Raw genomic sequence first — 22,517 nt, forward strand, 5'->3', positions numbered from 1 at the left:
ATATGTGGAGGAAATTGAAATAGTTAATAGTGCAAAGCTTGCTATAGCCAGACTACTATATGTAGCAAGGAAACTGATTGCGAGGAACTGGATCAGGAAAGAACCACCTTCTGGGAGAGAGTTTGTGAAACAGGTGTCTTGTATCATCCAGCTGGAGGAAAGGATATATGCTCAGGCTATGTGCCCACGTAGCGTTTTAAAACGCACACAGAAAACCGGACTCCTTCCCAGAAATCGAGTGTTTTTTCCGCGCGATTTCATCGCGATTTTACCGCGATTATGTTCGCGATTCTGCCGCAATTTTCGCGTGCGATATTCAAGCACTTTCCAAACGATTTGAAGCATCGCTTGGAAAGTGATTGACAGGTTGGTCACACTCGTCAAACATAGTGTTTGACAAGTGTGACCAGGTTTTTACTATTGAGGCCGCCTATGCAGCATCAATAGTAAAAGATAGAATGTTAAAATGCTAAAAAAATTAAAAAAATCGGGGTATATTTACCTTCCGGCGTCCCGCGCTGCATTCCCGGGCCTCAGCGTTCCCAGCGATGCCTTGCGAGACCTGTGATGACGTAGTCTCGTGTTGCTATAGCGATCTCACGAGACCTCTAGAGTCACGCGAGACCACGTCATCACTGGACTGTGCCGCAAGGCATTACTGGGAACGCTGAGGCCGGGAATGCAGCGCGTGATGCCGGAAGGTAAATATACCCAATTTTTTATTCTTTTTTTTTACAGGGGTATGGTACCCAGGGCCTGGAGGACAGTCTCCTCTCCTCCACACCATGGGTGCTAACCGCATATGAGACGCTTAACTTCACGCATGGTGGGCATAGCCACATGCGGGAAGTCAGCGATTCTCATGCATTCCTATGGGTGCGGAATCGCGGAAATTCTTTGCGATTCCACACAGAAGAATGAGCATGCTGCGAAAAAAAACGCAGCATTAGCACAGCATGTGCGGAATGCCATAGGAATGCATGGGGGGGGTTCTGTACACGATTTTTAAACGTTTTCGCGCCGAAAATCGCAGCAAAAACGCTTAAAAATTGCTACGTGGGCACACAGCCTAAAAGAGGCAATTCTAAAACCCATGAGAGGTTGTGGAATCCCTGGTTACAATACGGTACAGTTAACTGATGGGAATGTGCTATATTTTGCAATGCTGGTGTTGTGGATAGACCATTAATACCCGGACATAGGAACATTTCTGTTTTGTATGGTTTGATTGACAATATGGGTAAAAAGGATGACTAATGGTAAATTACGGTGCAAGAGAAATCTTATGGAGAAAAGAGTTATATAAGCTGTCTACATGGGGGGGTGGGAGGGGGGGAACAGGGATGTTCAATTTGTAAATCTATTGTTTGTGGAAGATTTACTGTATATTCTATATTTTGAATTCTGATTAATAAAAATCTATTTGATCAAAAAAAAAAAGAAAAAAACCTGAGGAAACGTTATTTCTCTTCTTCAGACTTACATCTAATCAATGACTCCAAAATATGTGAGGTGCTGATATTTGGAATATTAGTGAGGCGCGTTGGGGGTGTCAGTTTGGGTCCACGCTCGGGGTCTCTTGCCCCTTCCCCGGGGTTTGCACTGTTGCCTCTAGGTTGCATTGTCATCCATGCAGTAAATACTTTCAGAGCTGCGCCATCTAGTGGACAAATCATATATCACAGGGGCTTAAGATTTTTTTTTTTGTTTATGTTGCAAAAAGTTTTTGTGATCTAGTGTAATAAATGTGTCATTCACTTTATTCCAGTAAAAAACATCCAAAATATACATTGTGGTCAGTTCATATCACTTACATGCCTCTGCTCAGAAGCCAGATCTGCCAGTGCAGGAGCTACCCTTTGCACTGACTCTCCTCTCTGGCTGATACAAGGCACATCCTTAGCATGGTGATCTTGCTATGACTTCTGCATGCCCTTCGGTCTTTTTGATGTGAATGTTAGCTTCTCATTCTTCATTTTAGGAGCTGTTAATGGAAGCAAACATGGGACAGTTCAATTGCGCCAACCCTGAGAAGTCAGAGAAAACCAAGGTAAGTGCAGTGCCCTCATGGGCACATCACACAGTCTTCTGATGTGGCTTGGCGCGATACCAAAGTGTCATCATGATCTTTCCCCATCCATGAATAATCCACATTGGATCAACAGGTAGGAACAAGCCTTGTAAAGTATATGCCGGCACATCACTAGGGCGTGCTGTCACTCACTGATCAGTGGATTCTGATTACTAGGACAACCCTTAAAGAGTATCTGTCAGCAGGTAAAAAAATGGGCAGTATTTGCTCTAATTTTGTTCCCGCTGATCACCGGAATTCTCCGTTGTTGTTGTTTTTTTTTTTAAAATCCGCCATACGGTTCCAGAGATATAGGGTTTTTTATTTAGTGCTCAGTTGTACGAGGGGGCGTGGCTTACTGGATAATTATGCAAAGCAGCTTAAAGGCACGCCCCTGAGGAGCAACAAAAATTAGCTCTAAGTTAAAAGGCCCATATCTCTTGAACCATATGGCGGATTTAAAAAAACCCATAAAATATGGAATACTCAGGGGAGCAGCAGGAATAAAATAAGAGAGAACAATGGACACTTATGACATGGTGACAGGAACTAATTAAAATAAAACTAGCAACCCTTTCCAATAGTTTTGACTTCCATTTGTCCCTCTTGGTGCTTTTGTGGACAGGTCTGTACAAAATCAGTCTCCTCCCCCTCTGGCAGCTGACAATGTAGTCCCTTCTTAATTCCCCTACAGAAGCAGTGTTCTCAGCTATTCTGCCAAATACTGCGCTGATTGTGTTCCTTTCCTGACATGCAGGGAGAAAACTTTTTCCAATTCCTGCTCTGCAGTTCACAGGGGATGACTATGAAGAGACCTGGCAGTGGGGAGAGTGACTGAGCATGTGCGTCCCCTAGCATTCAGCTTATTAGGTGGACACACACATTGCCATACACTATGAACAACAGGTGGCGCCACGCTGTGTGAATAAAAATCAAAATTCATGGCTGGATCAAGTTTTTAACATTATCTGATGTCTCGACAGCGGGTCTTATCAGAAATAATGAAAGACGAAGAAGACAAAATGGCCTTTAATAAAACGAAATTCCAGCCGTCTCCAATAAAGAAGGTGAGTCTAGGGCTCTGTGCACACAGAGTTGTTTGAAGCGGTTAAAGACGACGAGTTTTCTAGTGTAAAACCACTTTAACCAATTTGGACTGTAATCGTCCTCATAACCAGAAGTAACTAGAGACCGATTGGGACTGGTGGCACATCACCTGCCTCTTGGGAAAAAAAATGTGTAAGCATTATTATTTGATATTACCACTAGGGGGAGCTCTCTGCATACTGATGTGTACAGCTAGTACTGAGCTCTGTGCAGACAGTGGGCACAGATATGGAGCGGATGTGCCCTTCTGGGCACAGGGGGGGGGTCAGGTATGCCAGTGTGTACGGAGTATATAGATTGGAGAGCATTATCTTCCATAGTTTTCCCTTCAGGTGGACAACGTCCCAGTGAGACTGAACACGGCAGCCATACTGAGAGAGGGCGCGCTATATCAGCGGCAGGTGGAGGAAGAGCTGAACAGGTAGAGTACGCAGGGGAGGGTCATGTAGTGCAGCACACAGGCGGTACTGCCACTGCGAGCGGGTCATCAGAAATCGGCCAGGTTTACCTTTGACCAATTGTCACCATCCGGCTCAAACGTCTGCAGACAGAGTCATTCATGTGCATAGAGGGGAAAGAGAGGTACCCGGAGGAAGTGAGCTAAACACTGAGCTGTTGGTGCTTGTAAAGTTCTATGGAGAACTTTGTGGTTTCAGGGGAATTTGCAGCAGAATGTCTGTGTTCTAGCTCCTCCCTTCTCCATAGAATTTTAAAAGCACCAACTGCCATTTTCTATCTCAGTAATCTTAAAGGGGTTGTCTCAAGTTGTTTAAAAGGAGAAAACCACTTCTCTGGCTGGTGGTGGCTGTGTGTTCATGATAGATTGAAATTTTGGGCTGGTTGAGCCGCTTCCCTGAACTGTACACAGGCACCGCAGCAGCACCGACACTGGCCTGATCATGGGATCTGGCAAGCTTCAGAGCAGCGATTACAAGCTCTATAGAAAAGGGCTTGTAAGCACTGCACTCCTTGCTTAGGATACCAGCCACCATCTATAGATAATACACTTAAAAAAAACCCTCTATTTTTGAGAACAAAGGATTTTTAATAATTTTTTTATGTGCACTTTGCAATTTTACCCATTGAGACAACCCCTTTAAAATTGCTCAAATCTGTCTTCAGTATCTATTTTTTCCTTGTTTATCATAAATCAACAATCCAAGCGATTTGTTAAAAACTTTGTAATATGTCTTAATAGGAAAAAATGTGTATTTCCCACTTATAAGTCATTTAGTCTCTTCCTGCAATTATCATTCACTCTCATAAACAGCTCCAATCTGTCAACAGATCTGTCTGGAGTAGCTGATTTTCGGTTTTGTTTTTTTTTGTATCATAAATTTACAGTATGAGTGAATATAAGAAACTTTGTAAACTTCCCCATTAAGCAGCCACTTTTTTTTCCTGCACTGATCAATCAAGTTCATAAACTGCTCAGATCTGTCTACAGCTCTGTCTTTAGTAATTCCTCCTTTTTTATTATAAATGAACAGTGGAAGCAAATATTATAAACTTTGTAATATGTCTTATTAGAGAAAATTTACATTTCCCACATATCATTCATTTCTTCTCTCCCTGCGATGATAATTCATGCTTATAAACTGCTCAAATATGTCAACAGATCTGTCTACAGTAGCTACTATTTTATTTTTCTGGTAGTACAATCGAATATAAGAAACTTTGTAATATGTCTTTATTAGAAAAATATGTATATTTCCCCACTGATCAGTCACTTCTTCTCTCCCTGTAATAATCATTCACTCTCATAAACTGCTGAAATCAGTCTACAGATCTGTCTACAGTGAGGGATTAAACTATTACTGCTGCTTATAGAAGTCTATGGAGAGGAAAGAAGCTGGAGCGAGACAGAGACTCGAAGTGAAACTGCTGAGTCTTCTAGTGACTAGAGCCTACAGTGGGGATATCTGCTGATATAAGTCATATTAGGGCCAGAAATGTTATTCCTTGTGTACACACATGACAGCATTCTTAAAAAAAAAAAAAACCCTTGTGGTCTAAGTTTATGAAAAATGTGTTGTAAATTCTTGTGATGAAGTTAGAAGAAGGAGACAAATATTAAGTATAGTTTTGCCTCTGGTTGGTTCTGTGCTCAGCAGACCCCTTAGTGGATTGGGAGCCTTAGGCAGCTGCCTAGTTTGGCATCTCGTGACACAGTCGCTGCCTTTGTCGTTGCATATACCTAAGAGTTTTTGCTATTTTGAACTATGCCTTCCAGAATAGAGAAGCTGATTGATGGTGCCCGGGATCCGAGTGAGTTTCTAGAATGGCAGCGGCAAATGCTGGCAAAGGACCTGGAAAGGCAACTAGCCGATATAGAGTGTCGGCGTCTGGAAGGAAAACTGAGCCGTGAGGAAGCCGTGTTGGCGCGGCAGAACCTCATCCAGGAGAACAAGAAAAAGGTCCTAATGAAGAAAGAGGAGGTGAGATGTAGAAGTGGGCAGATTTGTGAGGCTACTAGGTCAGTGCTGAAAGGCATAAATAAAAGCCGTGAATAGTCGCAGGGCGATTGTAACCCGCAGGGCGATCGATCGTAACCCGCAGGGCGACTGTAACCCACAGGGCGATTGTAACCCGCAGGTAGATTGTAACCCGCAGGGCGATCGATCTTAACCTGCAGGGCGATCGATCATAACCCGCAGGGCGACTGTAACCCACAGGGCGATTGTAACCCGCAGGGAGATCGATCGTAACCTGCAGGGCGATCGATCATAACCCGCAGGGCGACTGTAACCCACAGGGCGATTGTAACCCGCAGGGAGATCGATCTTAACCTGCAGGGCGATCGATCATAACCTGCAGGGCGACTGTAACCCACAGGGCGATTGTAACCCGCAGGGAGATCGATCGTAACCTGCAGGGCGATCGATCATAACCCGCAGGGCGACTGTAACCCACAGGGCGATTGTAACCCGCAGGGAGATTGTAACTCACAGGGAGATTGTAACCTGCAGGGAAATTGTAACCCGCAGTTCAATCGATCATAACCCGCACGGCGACTGTAACCCGCAGGGCGATTGTAACCCGCAGGGCGACTGTAACCCGCAGGGAGACTGTAACCCGCAGGGCAGTTGTAACCCGCAGGGCGATCGTAGCCCCCAGGTCTCAGATGTTAATCCATTAGGGGTTTACTACAAGATGTCAGGGGGTGGGGGGAGCATACATTTGTGAATATAGGGGGTAACAGAAAAATTAAACCTTATTTTGTCACTGACGATAAAATGAAATCATAAATTCTGCCTCCTTACAAAATTCCAACTATCGATGCTATGGAAGCAGGGAGTGGAGACCCCTTGGCAGAACTAACGTCACCCTGTGTACCCTAAGACCTTAAATAGGTTCCACACCTATCGCCGAGAAGGATACCTAAGCCCAGACAGACCCTAGCGGTTAGATAAGTGTTTCCCCGTTTGTCTATCCCAGTTGTCTGTAGTGTAGTGGGGATTGACTATCGTTTACCCCTTCTTTCTCTATGCAATTCCTGCTTAGGGAAAGAAAGGGTGAACGCTAGTCAATCCCCACTACACTACAGACAACTGGGATAGACGAACAGGGGCTAACACTTATCTTTGAGCAGACTCCGAGAGGAAACACCAGACGTCGTCCCAGCACCAGAAAGGAAGATAGTCGACTGCTGTAGCTCCAAGCCTTCACAAGGGAGGAATGGAAATAACATCCGCATCTCCCAACAGGAAGTAGGGAGTTATAAACACCCAGGTCCAGGTGTGATCATTAGCACCGGGGGGGGGGGGGGGGGGTCCACTAGTCTGCAAATCAAACAACTGAGACCTTCTGCAGACAGATGCAGTGCCACAGTCTGCAGCCTCTGATACAGCCGTGACAGTATATTGTCGGATAGAGCTTGTAAATACAAGCAATTTTGCAATTCACCACTTCATAAAATCTTCAGCCGTCTTTGAGATATTGACACTTTTCAGCTGATTGATACGGAGATCGACCACCGCTGCTGGACAAGAGAGCATGCGCAGAACATGCAGGCTCTTATCTATCAGTCTCTGAAGCGCTGCTCTGAAGCTGGCCAGGATCACTGGAGAGCGCTGTCACCTCCTAATCCCAGGCCAGCTTCAGTTGCAGTGCTTACATGCTAGACAGCAGCAGTGGTCGGTGTCCTAGGCAATGAGCGATAAATAATAGAAACATTTAATTTCTGAAAATGGCTGCAAATTTTAATAAGCAGTAAATTGCAAAAGTGCTTGTATTTACAAGAACAATGCACAGTTTATGAAGATGGGAATAAGCCTTTTATCAGATAGCCGTCGCCAAAAGTTCTTATATTAGGCAAATGTCCCAATAACCCAGCACAAACACATACATACTTGATTCTGTTGAGCATGTTTTATTTTTATGGAAAGTGTAGAGTAAGCTGCTGCATCGGGGCCCCCTCTTACTTGTCTTGTGTTAAAGACCCCCATGAACATTAGACTAAAATCGGCTGAGCCCACTGATATTATCAGGACTGGCTGACAGTCTCAGGCCTCCTTCAGACATCACTATTTTCCATGTACAACAAAAACGGACCGATTACTCTGATCTAATAGGTGTTTGATCCGAGCGTCATCAGTTTTTTTTTATACGTGGAGAGAAAAAAAATTAGAAACCGTAGGCTTGCATTGCCGATTTTGATCAAAATCTGACAGGTCTCAGATATTTTACATGGACCTCTCGGTCTGAGGAAAAAGTCAGACATATGCACAGCCCCATAGAATATCATGGGTCCAAGTGCTATCCGTGAAAACCACTCGGAGCACTCGTACAAGAAAATCGGATGTGTGAACGAGCCCTAATTTGTATAAAAACTTTCTGAAACTCCCTCGATGGATTATTTCGGGGAAGAAGAAGATCGGAATATTGGAATTCCAGTGGCCGATTTTTTTTGTCCTACATGGAGACGGGATGCCATGAGAGGAGTCTCGCATGGAAGACACAGGCGCACTTGGCCGAGGAAGTCAGGGGAGCAACACCCATCTGATGTCTATGGGGACCTTTACTCCCAAGTGAAGCCTGCAGATGTAGACGATGGAGCTCCAGGCTCATGGATCATTAGATTATCTTCACTTTGCACTTTTTATAATCATCTCGTTGTTTTGTCTTTAGACGGAGAAGCTGATGCGGGAATACGCCAAGAAACGTCTGCAAGAAGAGAAGGAGATGAGGGACCTCGTGGAGCAAGTGTCTGAGGGACACAAAACCACTAAACAGGCAAGACTGAAGCTCCAGAAATACAAGCAGCAAATAGGTAGGTGATAGTAGAAGAATTAGGTCAGGCTGACGCTTCCTTACTTCAGTCTCGCTTTAGAGGTATTACCTTTACCTAAGACGTCTCCCTTCAGGAGGTGGCGGTGGTATGTTTGCCTGGAGCTGGGTGCCCAGGAGCATCAGCAAGACCTTCTGCCGTAACTAGTGTGTTTAGATACATACAGGAATAAACTGCAGGCACTTATACACAAAAATAGCAAATTCAGCCATTGAGAACACATTCCACAGTCTGATCACGCTCTTGAATAGCAGAGTCGGGAAGAATAGCCGTCAATGAAACATTAACGTTAATCTGTTCTTTTGTCACGTCGTCTTCTCGGAGACCACTATCTGTTATTACGACCTGGTTTTATCCCACTCTAGTACAAGAAGTAGCGGAGGAGAGTCGAGAGTTGTTACGCCAGGCCTTAGAGGAGGCACAGGAGGAGCTGAGGAAGAAATTTGAGCTGATCCGTGAGATACGAGCCATGGAGTCAGTGCCAATCATTAGGCAAAATTTTGTGGATCTAACACAGGTGAGTGCCGATAGGCCTTCTTGATGGTATTATTCACAGGATTAGGGTTTACCTTGAGTAACAAAAAATCTTGCCAACCAAGCACAATTGTAAGATTTGTATATTGTTTGAATGGCTGACACGTAAGGATCTGGCCATTCGTGGACACTAATCTTTTCGTCTGTGGCATACTATGCTCTTCAGACTGCGGGGCATGGGCTGAACTGTGAGATGTCAGTAGTGGAGCTCCGGGAACGTCTAGCTTTACTAAAAGAAGCTCAAAGAAAAGCCGAAGAGGAAAAGAGAGACCAGATCCTTGAGGAAAAGCAGTCAAAACAGCAGTATCTTCTGGAGACTCTGGAGCAGATCTCTCTCCACAGAGCTGCCCTAGGCAAAGCCGCTCTCCTCAGGTCAGTGTGGTGTAAGTCATTGTAAGATTTCTGTAAAATATTCATTATTTCCATTGATGTCTGAGCTCCTTGATGCATGTGTCCTGCGATTTCTGCTATAAATGCCACTTTCTTGAGTGGAAATCAGGTTTTCAGCTAGATCCTAAACAGTCACTTGTTTTTTTGACCTTGAGAAAGGCGTTAGTTCAGTGTCAAAATGCCTATGTACTCATAAAAACCGTATCTAAAGATCCAATGTTCCTTATTTCCCAAAGCTCATGCCACCTAGCGCGATTCTCTTCACTCTGGTAAGATACTACACAATAGCTTCCATCCTTTATAAGGAGCACACCTACTAATCTCCACTTCCCCCTTCCTGGTTACATAGTTGATCAATTGAAAGACAGATATTCAGCAAGTTCAACCGAGGGATGGGAAAATATCAAGGTTCATAGGTACAACCGTAATACATGATCCAGCCGGATAACGAATGTCGATCAAATGGATCAACATTCAGAACAAGAACTTTACACGTATATAAGCATTTATCTTATTTCTTCCTATAAAAGTATCTAAGCATTTTTTTAAGTCCTAAAGGTTCCTGCTGTCATCAGCTCTTGAGGCCGGCTGTTCTAGAGATTAATAGTCCTCATGGTATAGAAGCCTTGTGTCTGCTGGAGATTGAACCGTCTTTACTTCAGATAGAGGGAGTGTCCTATTAACTTTTCAGGGGTTTTACATGAAACAGCTTTTGTCCTTCTTTATATGTGGGCCATTTACAGTATGTACTTGTACAAGTTAATCATGTCCTCTGTAGACTTCTCTTCTGAATATCATAGAAGCCTTGTTCCTCTGAAGATTGTCCCCTGTAGATGTCTCTTATGAAGATAGAAGCTTTGTCTTCCGAAGATTGTCCCCTGTAGATGTCTCTTATGAAGATAGAAGCTTTGTCTTCCGAAGATTGTCCCCTGTAGACATCTCTTCTGAAGATAGAAGCTTATGTCCTCTGAAGATTGTCCCCTGAAGACGTCTCTTCTGAAGAATATAGAAGCCTTGCGTCCTCTGAAGATTGTCCCATGTAGACATCTGTTCTGAAGAGTATAGCAGCTTATGTCCTCCAAAGATTGTCCCCCAGAGACGTCTCTTCTGAGGAGTATAGAAGCCTCGTGTCCTCTGAAGATTGTCCCCTGTAGATGTCTCTTTTGAAGAGTATAGAAGCTTTTGTCCTCAAGATTGTCCCCCAGAGATTTCTCTTCTGAAGAGTATAGAGGCCTTGTATCCTCTGAAGATTGTCCCCCCAGAGACGCCTCTTCTGAAGAGTATAGAAGCTTTGTGTCCTCTGAAGATTGTCCCCTGTAGACATCTCTTCAGAGAACACAAGGCTTCTATACTCTTCAGAAGAGACGTCTACACGGGACAATCTTCAGAGGACACGAAGCTTCTATACTCTACAGAAGAGAAATCTCTGGGGGACAATATTTAGAGGACATAAGCTTCTATACTCTTCAGAAGAGACGTCTACAGGGGACAATCTTCAGAGGACACGAGGCTTCTATACTCTTCAGAAGAGATGTTTGCAGGGGACAATCTTCAGAGGACATAAGCTTCTATAATCTTCAGAAGAGACATCTACAGGGGACAATCTTCAGAGGACACAAGGCTTCTATACTCTTCAGAAGATTGTCCCCCAGAGACGTCTCTTCTGAAGACTAAATAGATCTTTCCTCATAACTAAGATCCTCCATGCCCATCATCAGTTTTTTGGCTCTTCTTTGAACCTTTTCTATGAGCTGGTGCCCAGAACTGAAGTGCATATTCCAGATGAGGTCGCATTAACTCTTTGTAAAGTGTTAATATTACGTCCCTGTCCAGTGAGTTTATACCTCTTATAATATCTGACAATATCCTGCTAGCGTTAGATGCCACTGATTGACATTGTGCTGTTATGTAGTCTGTGATCTCCAAGTGCACCCAGATCCTTCTCTACAAGTGACTCTCCTAGTTTTACTCCGACTAGAACTTATGGTGCCCACAGATTATTAGCTCCCCGATTCATAACTTTACATTCATTCACATTGAACCTCACCTGACACATGGATTCCCAAATTTTTCCTAGTCACCCTGTAATTTATCAACGTCTTCTTCGTTTTACCCCTAGATACCAAGTCACAGACACAAAACTGACAAGTCCAAGCGCTGTCCATCAAAAATGGGGGAAGGCCCTCCATGCCCAACCTCGGAATTAAGAGTGGTGATTTTACACCTTGCAAGAGTCTAGACTTACTTACGTATGTCTCTGAACAATGAAGAGAATGGTACTCGACTTAAAAAGATGCCAGAAACCAAGGAGGAGGAATAGACATTGGCAGGTTCAAGTTTCCTAATAAGGACCAACAAAAAAAAGACAGAAGAAAGTAAAAAAAAAAACTTATTAAAAAGCAAAAACGTAATAGTTTGATTTGCCCCTCCTCCCATCAGAAAATTAGAGATTTGAAAAATGCAAAAATTTTATTTGACATTTGGTAATAACAAATCTACCAAAATATTGAATTATGTAACCCCCTACATCATGCACTGCAAAGCAAAATAAAAAGTTCTAAGTTCCAGAATTGCCATTTTTCGGTGACCACATCACCCCCCAAAATTCTGTAAAATACAATCATGACTTTACATGTAACCCAAATAGATAGCAATGAAAACTTAAATACTGCAACTTGCCACACAAATGAAAACCTAAGCCCCCACACTGGTCCATGGAGGACGTCATATGACCGCTGCAGCCAGTCAGCAGCTACTGATTGGCTGCAGCCGTCACATCCCATCTAAACCAGAAAATAATCAAACGTCACAATATTCAGTACACCCCGGGATCTCGGTAAGAGCTGGCTACGCTGTATAGAGTCTACGCACAGATCCGTATGGATGCTCCATCATTCTGTACTTGTTGATTATTTCCTTAGTTCATGTTTTATTTAATATGAAGGATCTGTAATTACCCCGGGCATGGCAGGAGATGGCAGTGACCCAAATCTTCAGGTGTTAAATTGCTAAGTACGTTACTTATGTTAAAAGGTTTTTTGTAAAAAAAAAAAAAAAAGCTAATTTTAAAATATCCGGTAAAAATCACCCCATTACCTGATTTATGTAGCAGCGGCGGAGTAATTAGCTCGTTTTCTCGACAGCTCATTTACATGCAGACTCGGTACAGCTGCACTAATAAATACAGTTGAAGCCGTAGAGGCGATTTACATATCGCAGCTGCACGAGGCGCCATGTAGTGCAGAGGTAAAATGCTGGCGACACAGGGACGGAGAAGACTGAATGGGACTTTTATTTGCGGTGTTCTAGTATGGCGGCTGTAGCATCAACTAGGACTTTCACCATACACACGCCACACCAACCTTTATAGTGCAAACTCAGGGGTCTTCATAAATAAACTGGAGCAGTGGGAAGCAACTAACAGAATGGTTTTTAACAGGGAAAAATGCAAAGTACTACATCTGGGCAATAAAAATGAAAAAATGATATACAGAATGGGAGGAATAGGGCTAAGCAACAGCACATGTGAAAAAGACTTGGGTATACTAATAGATCACAGACTGAATATGAGTCAACAGTGTGATGCAGCAGCAAAAAGGCAAATGCAATTCTAGGATGTATTAACAGAAGCATACAGTCTAGATCACGTGAAGTCATTATTGCCCTCTACTCCTCTTTGGTCAGACCTCATCTGGAATATTGTGTCCAGTTTTGGGCACCACATTTTAAAAAGATATCAACAAACTGGAGCAAGTTCAGAAAAGAGTGACCAGAATGGTGACCGGTCTGCAAACCCTGTCTTATGAGGAAAGGTTGCAGGATTTGGGAATGTTTAGTTTGCAAAGAGAAGACTGAGAGGAGACTTAATAGCTGTCTACAAATATCTAAAGGGCTGTCACATTGTAGAAGGATCAACTTTATTCTCATTTGCACAAGGAAAGACTAGAAGCAATGGGATGAAACTGAATGGGAGGAGACACAGATTAGATATTAGAAAAAACTTTTTGACAGAGTGATCAATGAGTGGAACAGGCTGCCACGAGAAGTGGTGAGTTCTCCTTCAATAGAAGTCTTCGAACAGAGGCTGGACAGACATCTGACTGGGATGATTTAGCGAATCCTGCTTTGAGCAGGGGGTTGGACCAGATGGCCCAGGAGGTCCCTTCCAACTCTACCATTCTATGATTCTTATCAGATGCTTCTTTTCTTGGCCGCACATTGCCCACAATGAAGATGGAATTTATATCATGTAAATTTATGAGAAAGCTGGCAAAGTGGTTTACAAAAAAAGTTTAGCCAGAGAGGGGAAATGTTATATAAAAAAAACTAAACAAAAAAACACTGCATTCTTAACTTTTAATTTCTTTGCTCTGGGTCCCCGTCAGTCTTTGATTACAGTGCTGTTCTGGTTATCTATTATCTTTCTATTATCTACCGTATCTGCTATCTAATATATATATACTGCACGGAGTCTGCACTGTGTGCACAGGGCCTTAAATCTTATGGTCAGGTTATCGGACATTCCTAATGTACTTTTCTCCAATATGTTGAATTCTTTCCTTATAATCTTTATGCATGTTGTATACTGATCAATATGCGGATAGTTTATATGTTTGATCTGCTTTTATAGCACATGTTTTTAAGTCTCTCACATATGTTTATAATTACCCTGATGGGAGTGGGATGTATATAAGGTTCCATGTTTGGAAAGCAGATTAGATTCTGGACCGTGAAGAAGGCGGGTTCTACCGCTGAAACGCGTAGTCCTATTTGCACTACTTTCCTGTGTTATTGCTGTTTTGAACTGCTTGGACCATTGCATTTTAATGGATTTATGAATAAAAAGAAAGAAAACATTTTTGAACAGCATCCTGGATTGCTCACGTTATTGCTGGACTTTGCTTTGTCGTTGTTCACATTTGTATGGATGGACTCCTACATCCAGATCCGGGCACAACGGAGTTAACCAGGTCAGCTGAGGTTCCAGGTGGTTCACAGGAGTGAGCTGGTCTACATTGTTGGATTTATATATATATATATATATATATATATATATATATATATATATATATATATATATATATAAATATATATATATATATATATATATATATAAATTGCTTTATATTAGTTAGGTGAGAAAAATCATTGTACTCTCTGTTATATAATACTAGCTTGGCCCGTGCAAAATTTTCGCACATTGGTCGTCGGGGGCACAGGCAATTTCAGAAAAAGCAAGCTGGTCAAATGTAAATGTATTTCATGAGCTGATAGACACAGACAGGTATTTATATATGTAGATTGGTAATACAATAAATTGGTTTGATAAACAGAGTCCAAAAAATGTCTTCCGTTGAGGTGCCACCTGCAGGTCATTGTGTCCTTCTGCAGGTTTATGAAAATGAATGTTTAAACTGTATTTAGTGATAAAATCGTGAATGTGTGGTTTGTTTGGCTCTTTTCTTGCTGAAGGGAGCAAGTTTACCTTTCAAATGGTGTATCATGTGTGTGTGGGTGCAGTATGAACGGGGGGGATACAAAGTAATCACCGAAAAACAGTGTTTAGAAATAATAGAATAGATAATCATGTGCAGTGCTTTTTTTGCGCCGGTACGCGACGGTACGGCGTACCGGAAATCTGAAGGTGCTTCAGCGGGGGAGGGGGAGCGGCGGCAGGAGCCGGTGGCTGGGAAGTCATACTCACCCCTCCCGTGCCTCCCTGAAAGTCCCCTGCATCCTCCTTGTCCCAGCGCTGACAACTTCTTCCTGCCTTCAGCGGACACATGGTACCGCTCATTTAGCTCATGAATATGGACGCCCATGGGTGTGGAAGCATGAGCTTAATGAGCGGTACCATGTGACCGCTGAAGGCAGGAAGATGCTGTCAGCTCTGGACAATGGAGGATTCAGGGACGTTCAGCGACGGCACAGCAAGGTGAGTATGAAGGAGGATGACGGGGGCTGCACAGAGGAGGTTGGGGGCTGCACAGAGGAGGTTGGGGGCTGCACAGTGGAGATTGGGGGCTGCACAGAGGAGGTTGGGGGCTGCACAGAGGAGGTTGGGGGCTGCACAGAGGAGGTCGGGGGCTGCACAGAGGAGGTCGGGGGCTGCACAGAGGAGGTCGGGGGCTGCACAGAGGAGGTCGGGGGCTGCACAGAGGAGGTCGGGGGCAAATATTGCGTACCGGCAAATATTTTTTTTACAAAAAAAGCCCTGATCATGTGACTCCGGCCTTACGCTCGGAATGTGACGCCCAATTTCACTTGCAGTACAGAATGGATCAGTTGTGAAACCAGTGGTGCTACAATTTCTCCATAGTGTCCCAGGAGCCATTTTTCAACACATTAACACCAGGCCACATGTTGCTCCTGTTACTGTGAGCAGCCTGCGTGGCCTACACGTGCTCTCATGTGTCCCATCTAGCACATCTGGGACATCACTGTTCGGGGATTGCACAGGAGCTGTCAGCAGCAGATGTTGATGATTTGCCCAAATGCATTCAGTGGCAGAACCTTCCTCAGGTGGCCATTAATGACCTCACTGATAGCAGTCGAGATGCCCATCCTCCATACTGCATAAATCCAGATGTTTTGAAAATATTGTTTTCATTCATCACTGCCGATCAGTAACATGTCTCCATCCTGTGATTTCCATCATTCCACAACTTTTCCTTCTTGGTTTTACAATTTTATTGTTAAGGAGTGTTGTGTATTTACAAAATTGTCACCAGATGCCGGTAACAACCCAATTAATCCACAAATTCAAAGAACTAAAACTTTAGAAGTCCCTAAATTAAGTTATGAGTAATAATGAGAAATGACACAGGGAAAAACTATTGTAAAGCTTTCTGAAATGTATTTAATACTTCGTACAAAAGCCTTTATTGGTGATGACAGCTTCAAGATGCCTCCTGTATGGAGAAACTAGTCTCAGGCATTGCTCAGGTGAGATTTTGGCCCATTCTTTCACACACTCTTTGCGTCCTGAATGTCCTGTGGGTTCCTTCTATGAACTCTGAGCTTTTAGTTCCTTCCATACATTTTCTATTGGATTCAGGTCAGGTGATTGGTTCGATCATTCTAGCAACTTTATTTTCTTTATCTGAAACCATTTGAGAGTTTCCTTGACTGTGTGTTTGGGATCCTTGTCTCACTGAAATGTCCACCCTTGTTTCATCTTCATCATTCTGGTAGATGGCAGCAGATTTTGATCAAGAATGCCTCGGTATATTTTTCCATTCATCCATGCTTCAATCATATGAAGTTTGCCAGTGCTGTGCGCTAAAAAACATCCCCACACCATGATGTTCCCCCTTCCAAGCTCCACTGTTGGTATGGTGTTTTTGGGGTGATATGTAGTGCATTTTGGCCACCAAACATTGTGTGTTTCATGGCATCCAAACAGTTCAATGTTGGTCTTATCTGACCAGACTACAGTCTCCCACTATTTCTTAGGCTTGTCTAAATGTTGTTAAGAAAATGGTAAATGCATTTGACCATACTTTTTGCTCAGCAATGAAGTCTTGCATGGCGAGCATGCATACAGACCATGGAGGTTGCGTGATGAGTGTGCATATAGGTGATGGAGGTTGAGTGCATTACTTAATGTTTTCTTTGAAGCAATCGTACCTGCTGATTCCAGGTCTTTCTTTAGCTCTCCACAGGTGGTCCTTGGGTCTTGGATAATTTTTCTGATGATTATTTTCACTTTTCTGTCTAAAATCTTGTGGGGAGCACCTGGTTGTGGCCGTTTTATGGTGGAATGATGTTCTTTCCACTTCCAGATTATGGCCTCAACAGTAGTCATTGGAACTTTCAGTAGTTTAGAAATTCTTCTGTAACTAATGCTGTCAGTATGTTTTGAAGCAATAAGGTTGCGAAGGTCTTGAGACATTTCACTGGTTTTACCCCTCATGAGCTGTTTCTTGGGTGGCACCTTTTGAAAGACCATCAGTTGAACCAGCTGATATTATTTTTCACTATTGCTTTCTAATAACTGATAGATTTCAGCTGGTGTCTTGACTTTCCATGGCTTTTTGTACCTCTCTTTCTTCATGTGTTCATTACTTTTTCCCTGTGTCATTTCTCATTATTGCACATAACTTTTAACATTTATGGACACCTATGGGTTGATCTCTGTGCCTGTGTGGATTGGATGGTTTGTTATCGACCTCTGGTGAGAATTTCATGTCAATGGCACCTTTTAGAAATATATTTACTTAAAAAATTGGTGACTTGTTAAATACTCATTTCACTCTCTGTACATCTGAACAGTTTACAAAAAAAAATAATATTTTTTTACGGACACATTGGAAAACCACAATAAATCATTGTGATTTATAAGTGATCCATGTCTGCAGCCCAGAAGAGATTGGCTGCAGTCACTGTAAATTGTAGAGTGATGATAATTACAGTCAAAATAATAAGTTTCTTCAGTTTTCAAAAAATCCTTTTTTACGGACAGGTCAAAAAAGTGCCCTATTTTTACGGACTATCCTGGAATTTCTAGACAGTTGGAAACCCTGGGATCAGGGCATTACTGCAGCACTACACCCAAATGAGACTATCTTCCTGTAGTCAATGTGGCTGGAACTGCCAATCCCTCAGTTAGCCTCATTGGCCACTAATGAGTCTGTAATCGACAAGGACAACCCAATCCCTAGATATTGATTTATCACTTTCTAATTCATGGCTAAATCTATCCATCCATCCGTCCATCATTCCATCTATCATCCATCCATCATTGAATCCATCCATCCATCCATCATTTCATTCATCCATCTACCCTTCCATCAATCCATCCATGTATCCATCATTCCATCCATCCATTCATCCTTCCATCATTCCATTCATCCATCCATCTATCCTTCCATCATTCCATCTATCATCCATCCATCATTGAATCCATCCATCCATCATTCCATCTATCATCCATCATTGAATCCATCCATCATTCCATCTATCATCCATCCATCATTGAATCCATCCATCCATCATTCAATCCATCCATCATTCAATCCATCCATCCATCCATCATTCAATCCATCCATCCATCCATCCATCCATCCATCCATCCATCCATTATTTCATTCATCCATCTACCCTTCCATCAATCCATCCATGTATCCATCATTCCATCCATCCTTCCATCCATTCATCCTTCCATCATTCCATTCATCCATCCATGTATCCATCCTTCCTTCCATCAATCCATCCATCATTCCATCCATCTATCCTTCTATCTATCTAGCTACCTATCTATCCATCATGCAGAAAATTTCTCCTGATTCATGAAGCGATCTCTGAGGTCTCGAAAAAAGTCCTAAAATAAGCAAATATTTTGTGGACAGATAAAGGGAAGGCCAGGAAAGCTTGTTCTCTGAGATGTTCATTTTCACAGGCAGGGAATGTAATTTTCCACTTGAGCTGCCGCCTTAACTGAAAGCTGCAGAGTCAGGGTAAACTGGGGTTAAGTGTGACAATGAATCACCCGCGTGACGGCCTAAAATCCGCCGCTGTTTGTGAGCCCTCACCTGATGAAAACAACCTTGCTTTAATAGGAGTAGAAAAATACACTTTTTCATCTCTTTTTTTTTTATTATTATTTTTATTGAAGTATATGCTAGATCTGTTTTACTTCATTTATCTTTTTGACAGGCTGGAAGAGAAAAAGTCTAAATCTCAGCTTGGAAAAACTGCTGTAGCCAACTATGATCGTGTCACCGAACTGCAGCAGAAACTCGAAAAGAAAATAACCGAGCGCAAGAGACAGGCAGAAGCCTTAAAGCTGCACCCCCGACGTAATACCACCAAAGTAAGAGGGCGGTATAGGATCGAGCGGTTAAGCTTCATGAGGGCGCAACGTTAAAGCGTTCCAGTCCTTTTCACAAAATTCCTGTAGAAAAATATTGGTCTAAATTGAAAACTGCTTTTGGTGCACATACAGTATGAGCCTAATATGTCCAGTAACTATACTGATTCTCATGCTCTGTAGCTTGCCAGCCAGTCTTTTCAGTGGGTGGTTCCTCTTCATTAGTATTCTACCAGCACTACAGGTTCCTGAACTTCCTTCCCTTCACAAGCATGTCCAGTGATTTGCTTGCCTCTCTGTAATGCCTTTATTCAGTTCGACGGACTGTGAGTAATGCTTATTTTCCTCTGTGGTGGTCCTCTAGTAACAGAATGGTTTCTCCATAGATTAGATCTGATCGCTGAGTGTCCCAGCTGGGAGAACTTTGTGATCAGTTTATTTTTAAGATCTCTTCTAAAAACTACAGTTTGCCCACAGAGGAGAATGTCAGTCATTACATGTCTCACACTGGTAACGCCCCATTTCATATAAAATAAGCTCTAGAGGCAGATTCTCGGGAAGATCTATGTCCTCTAGTAACAGTTAGAATGGTTTCTCCATAGATTAGATCTGATCGCTGAGTGTCCCAGCTGGGAGAACTTTGTGATCAGTTTATTTTTAAGATCTCTTCTGAAAACTACAGTTTGCCCACAGAGGAGAATGTCAGTCATTACATGTCTCACACTGGTAACGCCCCATTTCATATAAAATAAGCTCTGGAGGCAGATTCTCGGGAAGATCTATGTCCGGCACATAGATCTTAACTGCTCATTTACATATTAAGAAAAACGTGGTTTTCTCTGGAATTAAACATCAGATCGCAGATATCAAGTTATCATTTTATTCAGTTTCCTATGATCTACATGACCATATAGACGGCTTAGGATGGTTGATCCTACTGACAGATTCCCTTTAATACTTGTCATTGGTTTACGGAGACAACTTCAGCACTGAGATAGCAAGGAGATTGCTTTTCATGGCGTGATATTTATTCATCCCCGACCAATATCTAACATTTTGGCCAAATTGGTCTTTGTCAAGGTTATCGATAATGAGCAGCTAGTCCTGCACTCATGTAAACCACTTTAGTTTCACCGACTTCCGCGTATTGCAGATAACCTTGACAAAGGCCAAATCGGCCGAAACGTCGGATTTTATCTGTACACATTGGTCGGAGGTGAATAAATGTCACCTCATAAATATTTCTCGGGTGTTACACATTTGACCATCACCCGTGTGCTACTTTTGTGGATCTTTATCAGTGAAATGCTTTTCCTTACAGGACTCCTATGAAGAGAAGCACTGGAAGGAGCTGGAGGAGAGCAGGGAACGCCAGGCGCAGCTGCTCCAGTACGGAGTTGTGTCGAGAGAAACGGCGCACAGGATGGCGGCTTATCAGGCAGCAAGAAACGGGACCTCTCGAGCCTGCGTGATACCATCGTGAAATCTACAGGTCCATGGACTTGATGTTCTCCTTTATCCGGCAGAACAAAAAAATCGTAATAAATAAGAAGATGCGCGTAGAAGAGACAATTAGATAAAATCCCCTTTTGCACAATGGTCGCGTCATGCTATCATTTTTTTCTTTGTCAGTGTCGTGAAGAACATTCACTCCCTGCACACGTGACTCAGATGTAAGTGTACAGGAGGACCGCTTCTCACTCTCACTCATCCACTCTCCTGTCTAAATAGGACGACAATGAGATACGCGCACCCCACAGCCGGTTCACACTTCCCAACCGCACTTCTTGCTGCCACCACTTTCTGTTTTGATAGGCCAGCAAGACTCCTACCCTGGGTAACACAGTAGCACACATTCCACCCAGCCTTCCCATACACCTGACAGGCTTAGCACACATTCCACCCAGCTTTCCCAAACACCTGACAGGCTCTCTTCCTACATACTGGCATACACAGGGTAACACAATCAAAAAATACTTTCCCTCTTCGAGGTTGTGGGTACGTTTAGAGCTGCAAAGAACAAACTTAGTAAATTTTAGATTTAATATACAAAAAAATGTACAGTGCTTATTCAAATGATAAAAAGATGAAATATAAAAAAAATACCAAAAAAACCCAAAACAAAGTCTAAAAATAAAAGGAATCAGCAACGTCTTCCAAACAAAGATTTCAAAGCATACTGGGGTTTCAAGGTTTGCTGATCAAGTTCTTTAGAAGATGTACCAATAGAAAGGGACAACGTTCAGGACCATAGATGCAATGATCGGCCAAGGAAACTTACAGTAGATGAAAATCTACTTCGAAAATGGAAGATGCCCAGCAGTGCAATCAGCTCAGAATTGGCAGCAACTATAAAAAAACAAGCAATCCCATGTCTATAGAAAGCGTTTGATAGGGTGGGGTGGGACTTCCTGGGGGCGACTCGCCAAAAAATTAGATTGGGTAGCAAGATGTTATGTATCATGTCCCTTTCCACCTCTCTCATGGCACAGGTAAGAGTTAATGAAAGCATTTCCAAACCTTTTACAATCTACAATGGCACCCGTCAGGGATGTCCATTTTCGACCCTCCTTTATTAGGGTCAATGCTTCCATATCAGGGGTTTCAGTTGGTAATGCAATGCCTACACTGCCCATCTTTGCCAACGATTTACTACTATAAGTGATGCCGCCGAGAATCTCCCTACCAGTGATTCTGGCGGAGTTTCAGTGATTCGCTCTACTCTCTAACTTTAAGGTAAATATCTCAGAGAACCTTAACTTGAACATTCCGGAGACCGACGCCTCACACCTCCGCTCCACATTCCCTTTAAATGGAGAAAGGACCATATCAAATATTTAGGTATTACAGTTCCAGTAGATACCTCACAGATCTACCCACTTAATTTTGTGGCGCTATTGCGAAACTTGGAGGAAGATCTATCACAATGGTCCAGGCTCTCGGTCTTCTGGTTTGGCCAAATCAACATTCTGAGGATGGACATTTTACCTAGAATTCTTTATCTGTTCCTGACTATTCCTTATAATTTTACCCAAAATCTTTTTTTCAGAAGATTAAAGCAATTTCTTCTAAATTTATTTGGGGGGACATCGAAACCTAGATTATCATACACAGTTTTGACAAGACCGAAAACCTCGGGGGGCATGGGTGTCCCTGATTTTCTGGCATACCATAGAGCATCAATATTAAATAGCATTTTGCATATCATCATAAAGCCTTCCAAGGGACTATAGACTGAATTGGAGGAACACTTAAATCCCGTCCCACTTGCTGTACTACTTTGGGGCAGACATACCTTTAGATCCATAACATCT

General features: G+C 42.8%; 1 protein-coding gene across 2 annotated transcripts in view; it reads left to right on the forward strand.

Moving 5' to 3' along the window:
• The window catches only part of CFAP99 (cilia and flagella associated protein 99), a 62,371-nt gene extending 41,571 nt beyond the window's left edge, over window positions 1–20,800 (forward strand). Inside the window, exons 8-16 of one of the 2 annotated variants that reach the window (XM_073574458.1) lie at window positions 1,982–2,050; window positions 3,055–3,138; window positions 3,499–3,599; window positions 5,412–5,616; window positions 8,309–8,450; window positions 8,834–8,985; window positions 9,169–9,374; window positions 19,050–19,206; window positions 20,525–20,800. In XM_073574458.1, coding sequence (XP_073430559.1) covers window positions 1,982–2,050; window positions 3,055–3,138; window positions 3,499–3,599; window positions 5,412–5,616; window positions 8,309–8,450; window positions 8,834–8,985; window positions 9,169–9,374; window positions 19,050–19,206; window positions 20,525–20,686 — 1,278 coding nt within the window. In that variant the 3' untranslated portion in view covers window positions 20,687–20,800. The remainder of the gene's footprint in view (window positions 1–1,981; window positions 2,051–3,054; window positions 3,139–3,498; window positions 3,600–5,411; window positions 5,617–8,308; window positions 8,451–8,833; window positions 8,986–9,168; window positions 9,375–19,049; window positions 19,207–20,524) is intronic. The other variant, XM_073574459.1, reaches the window with a different exon arrangement.
• Window positions 20,801–22,517: the final 1,717 nt, after the last annotated feature.

The sequence above is a fragment of the Dendrobates tinctorius genome, unplaced genomic scaffold (assembly GCF_039654945.1).
Source record: "Dendrobates tinctorius isolate UK_male_01 unplaced genomic scaffold, ASM3965494v1 ptg000039l, whole genome shotgun sequence".
NCBI classification, from domain to species: Eukaryota; Metazoa; Chordata; class Amphibia; order Anura; family Dendrobatidae; genus Dendrobates; species Dendrobates tinctorius.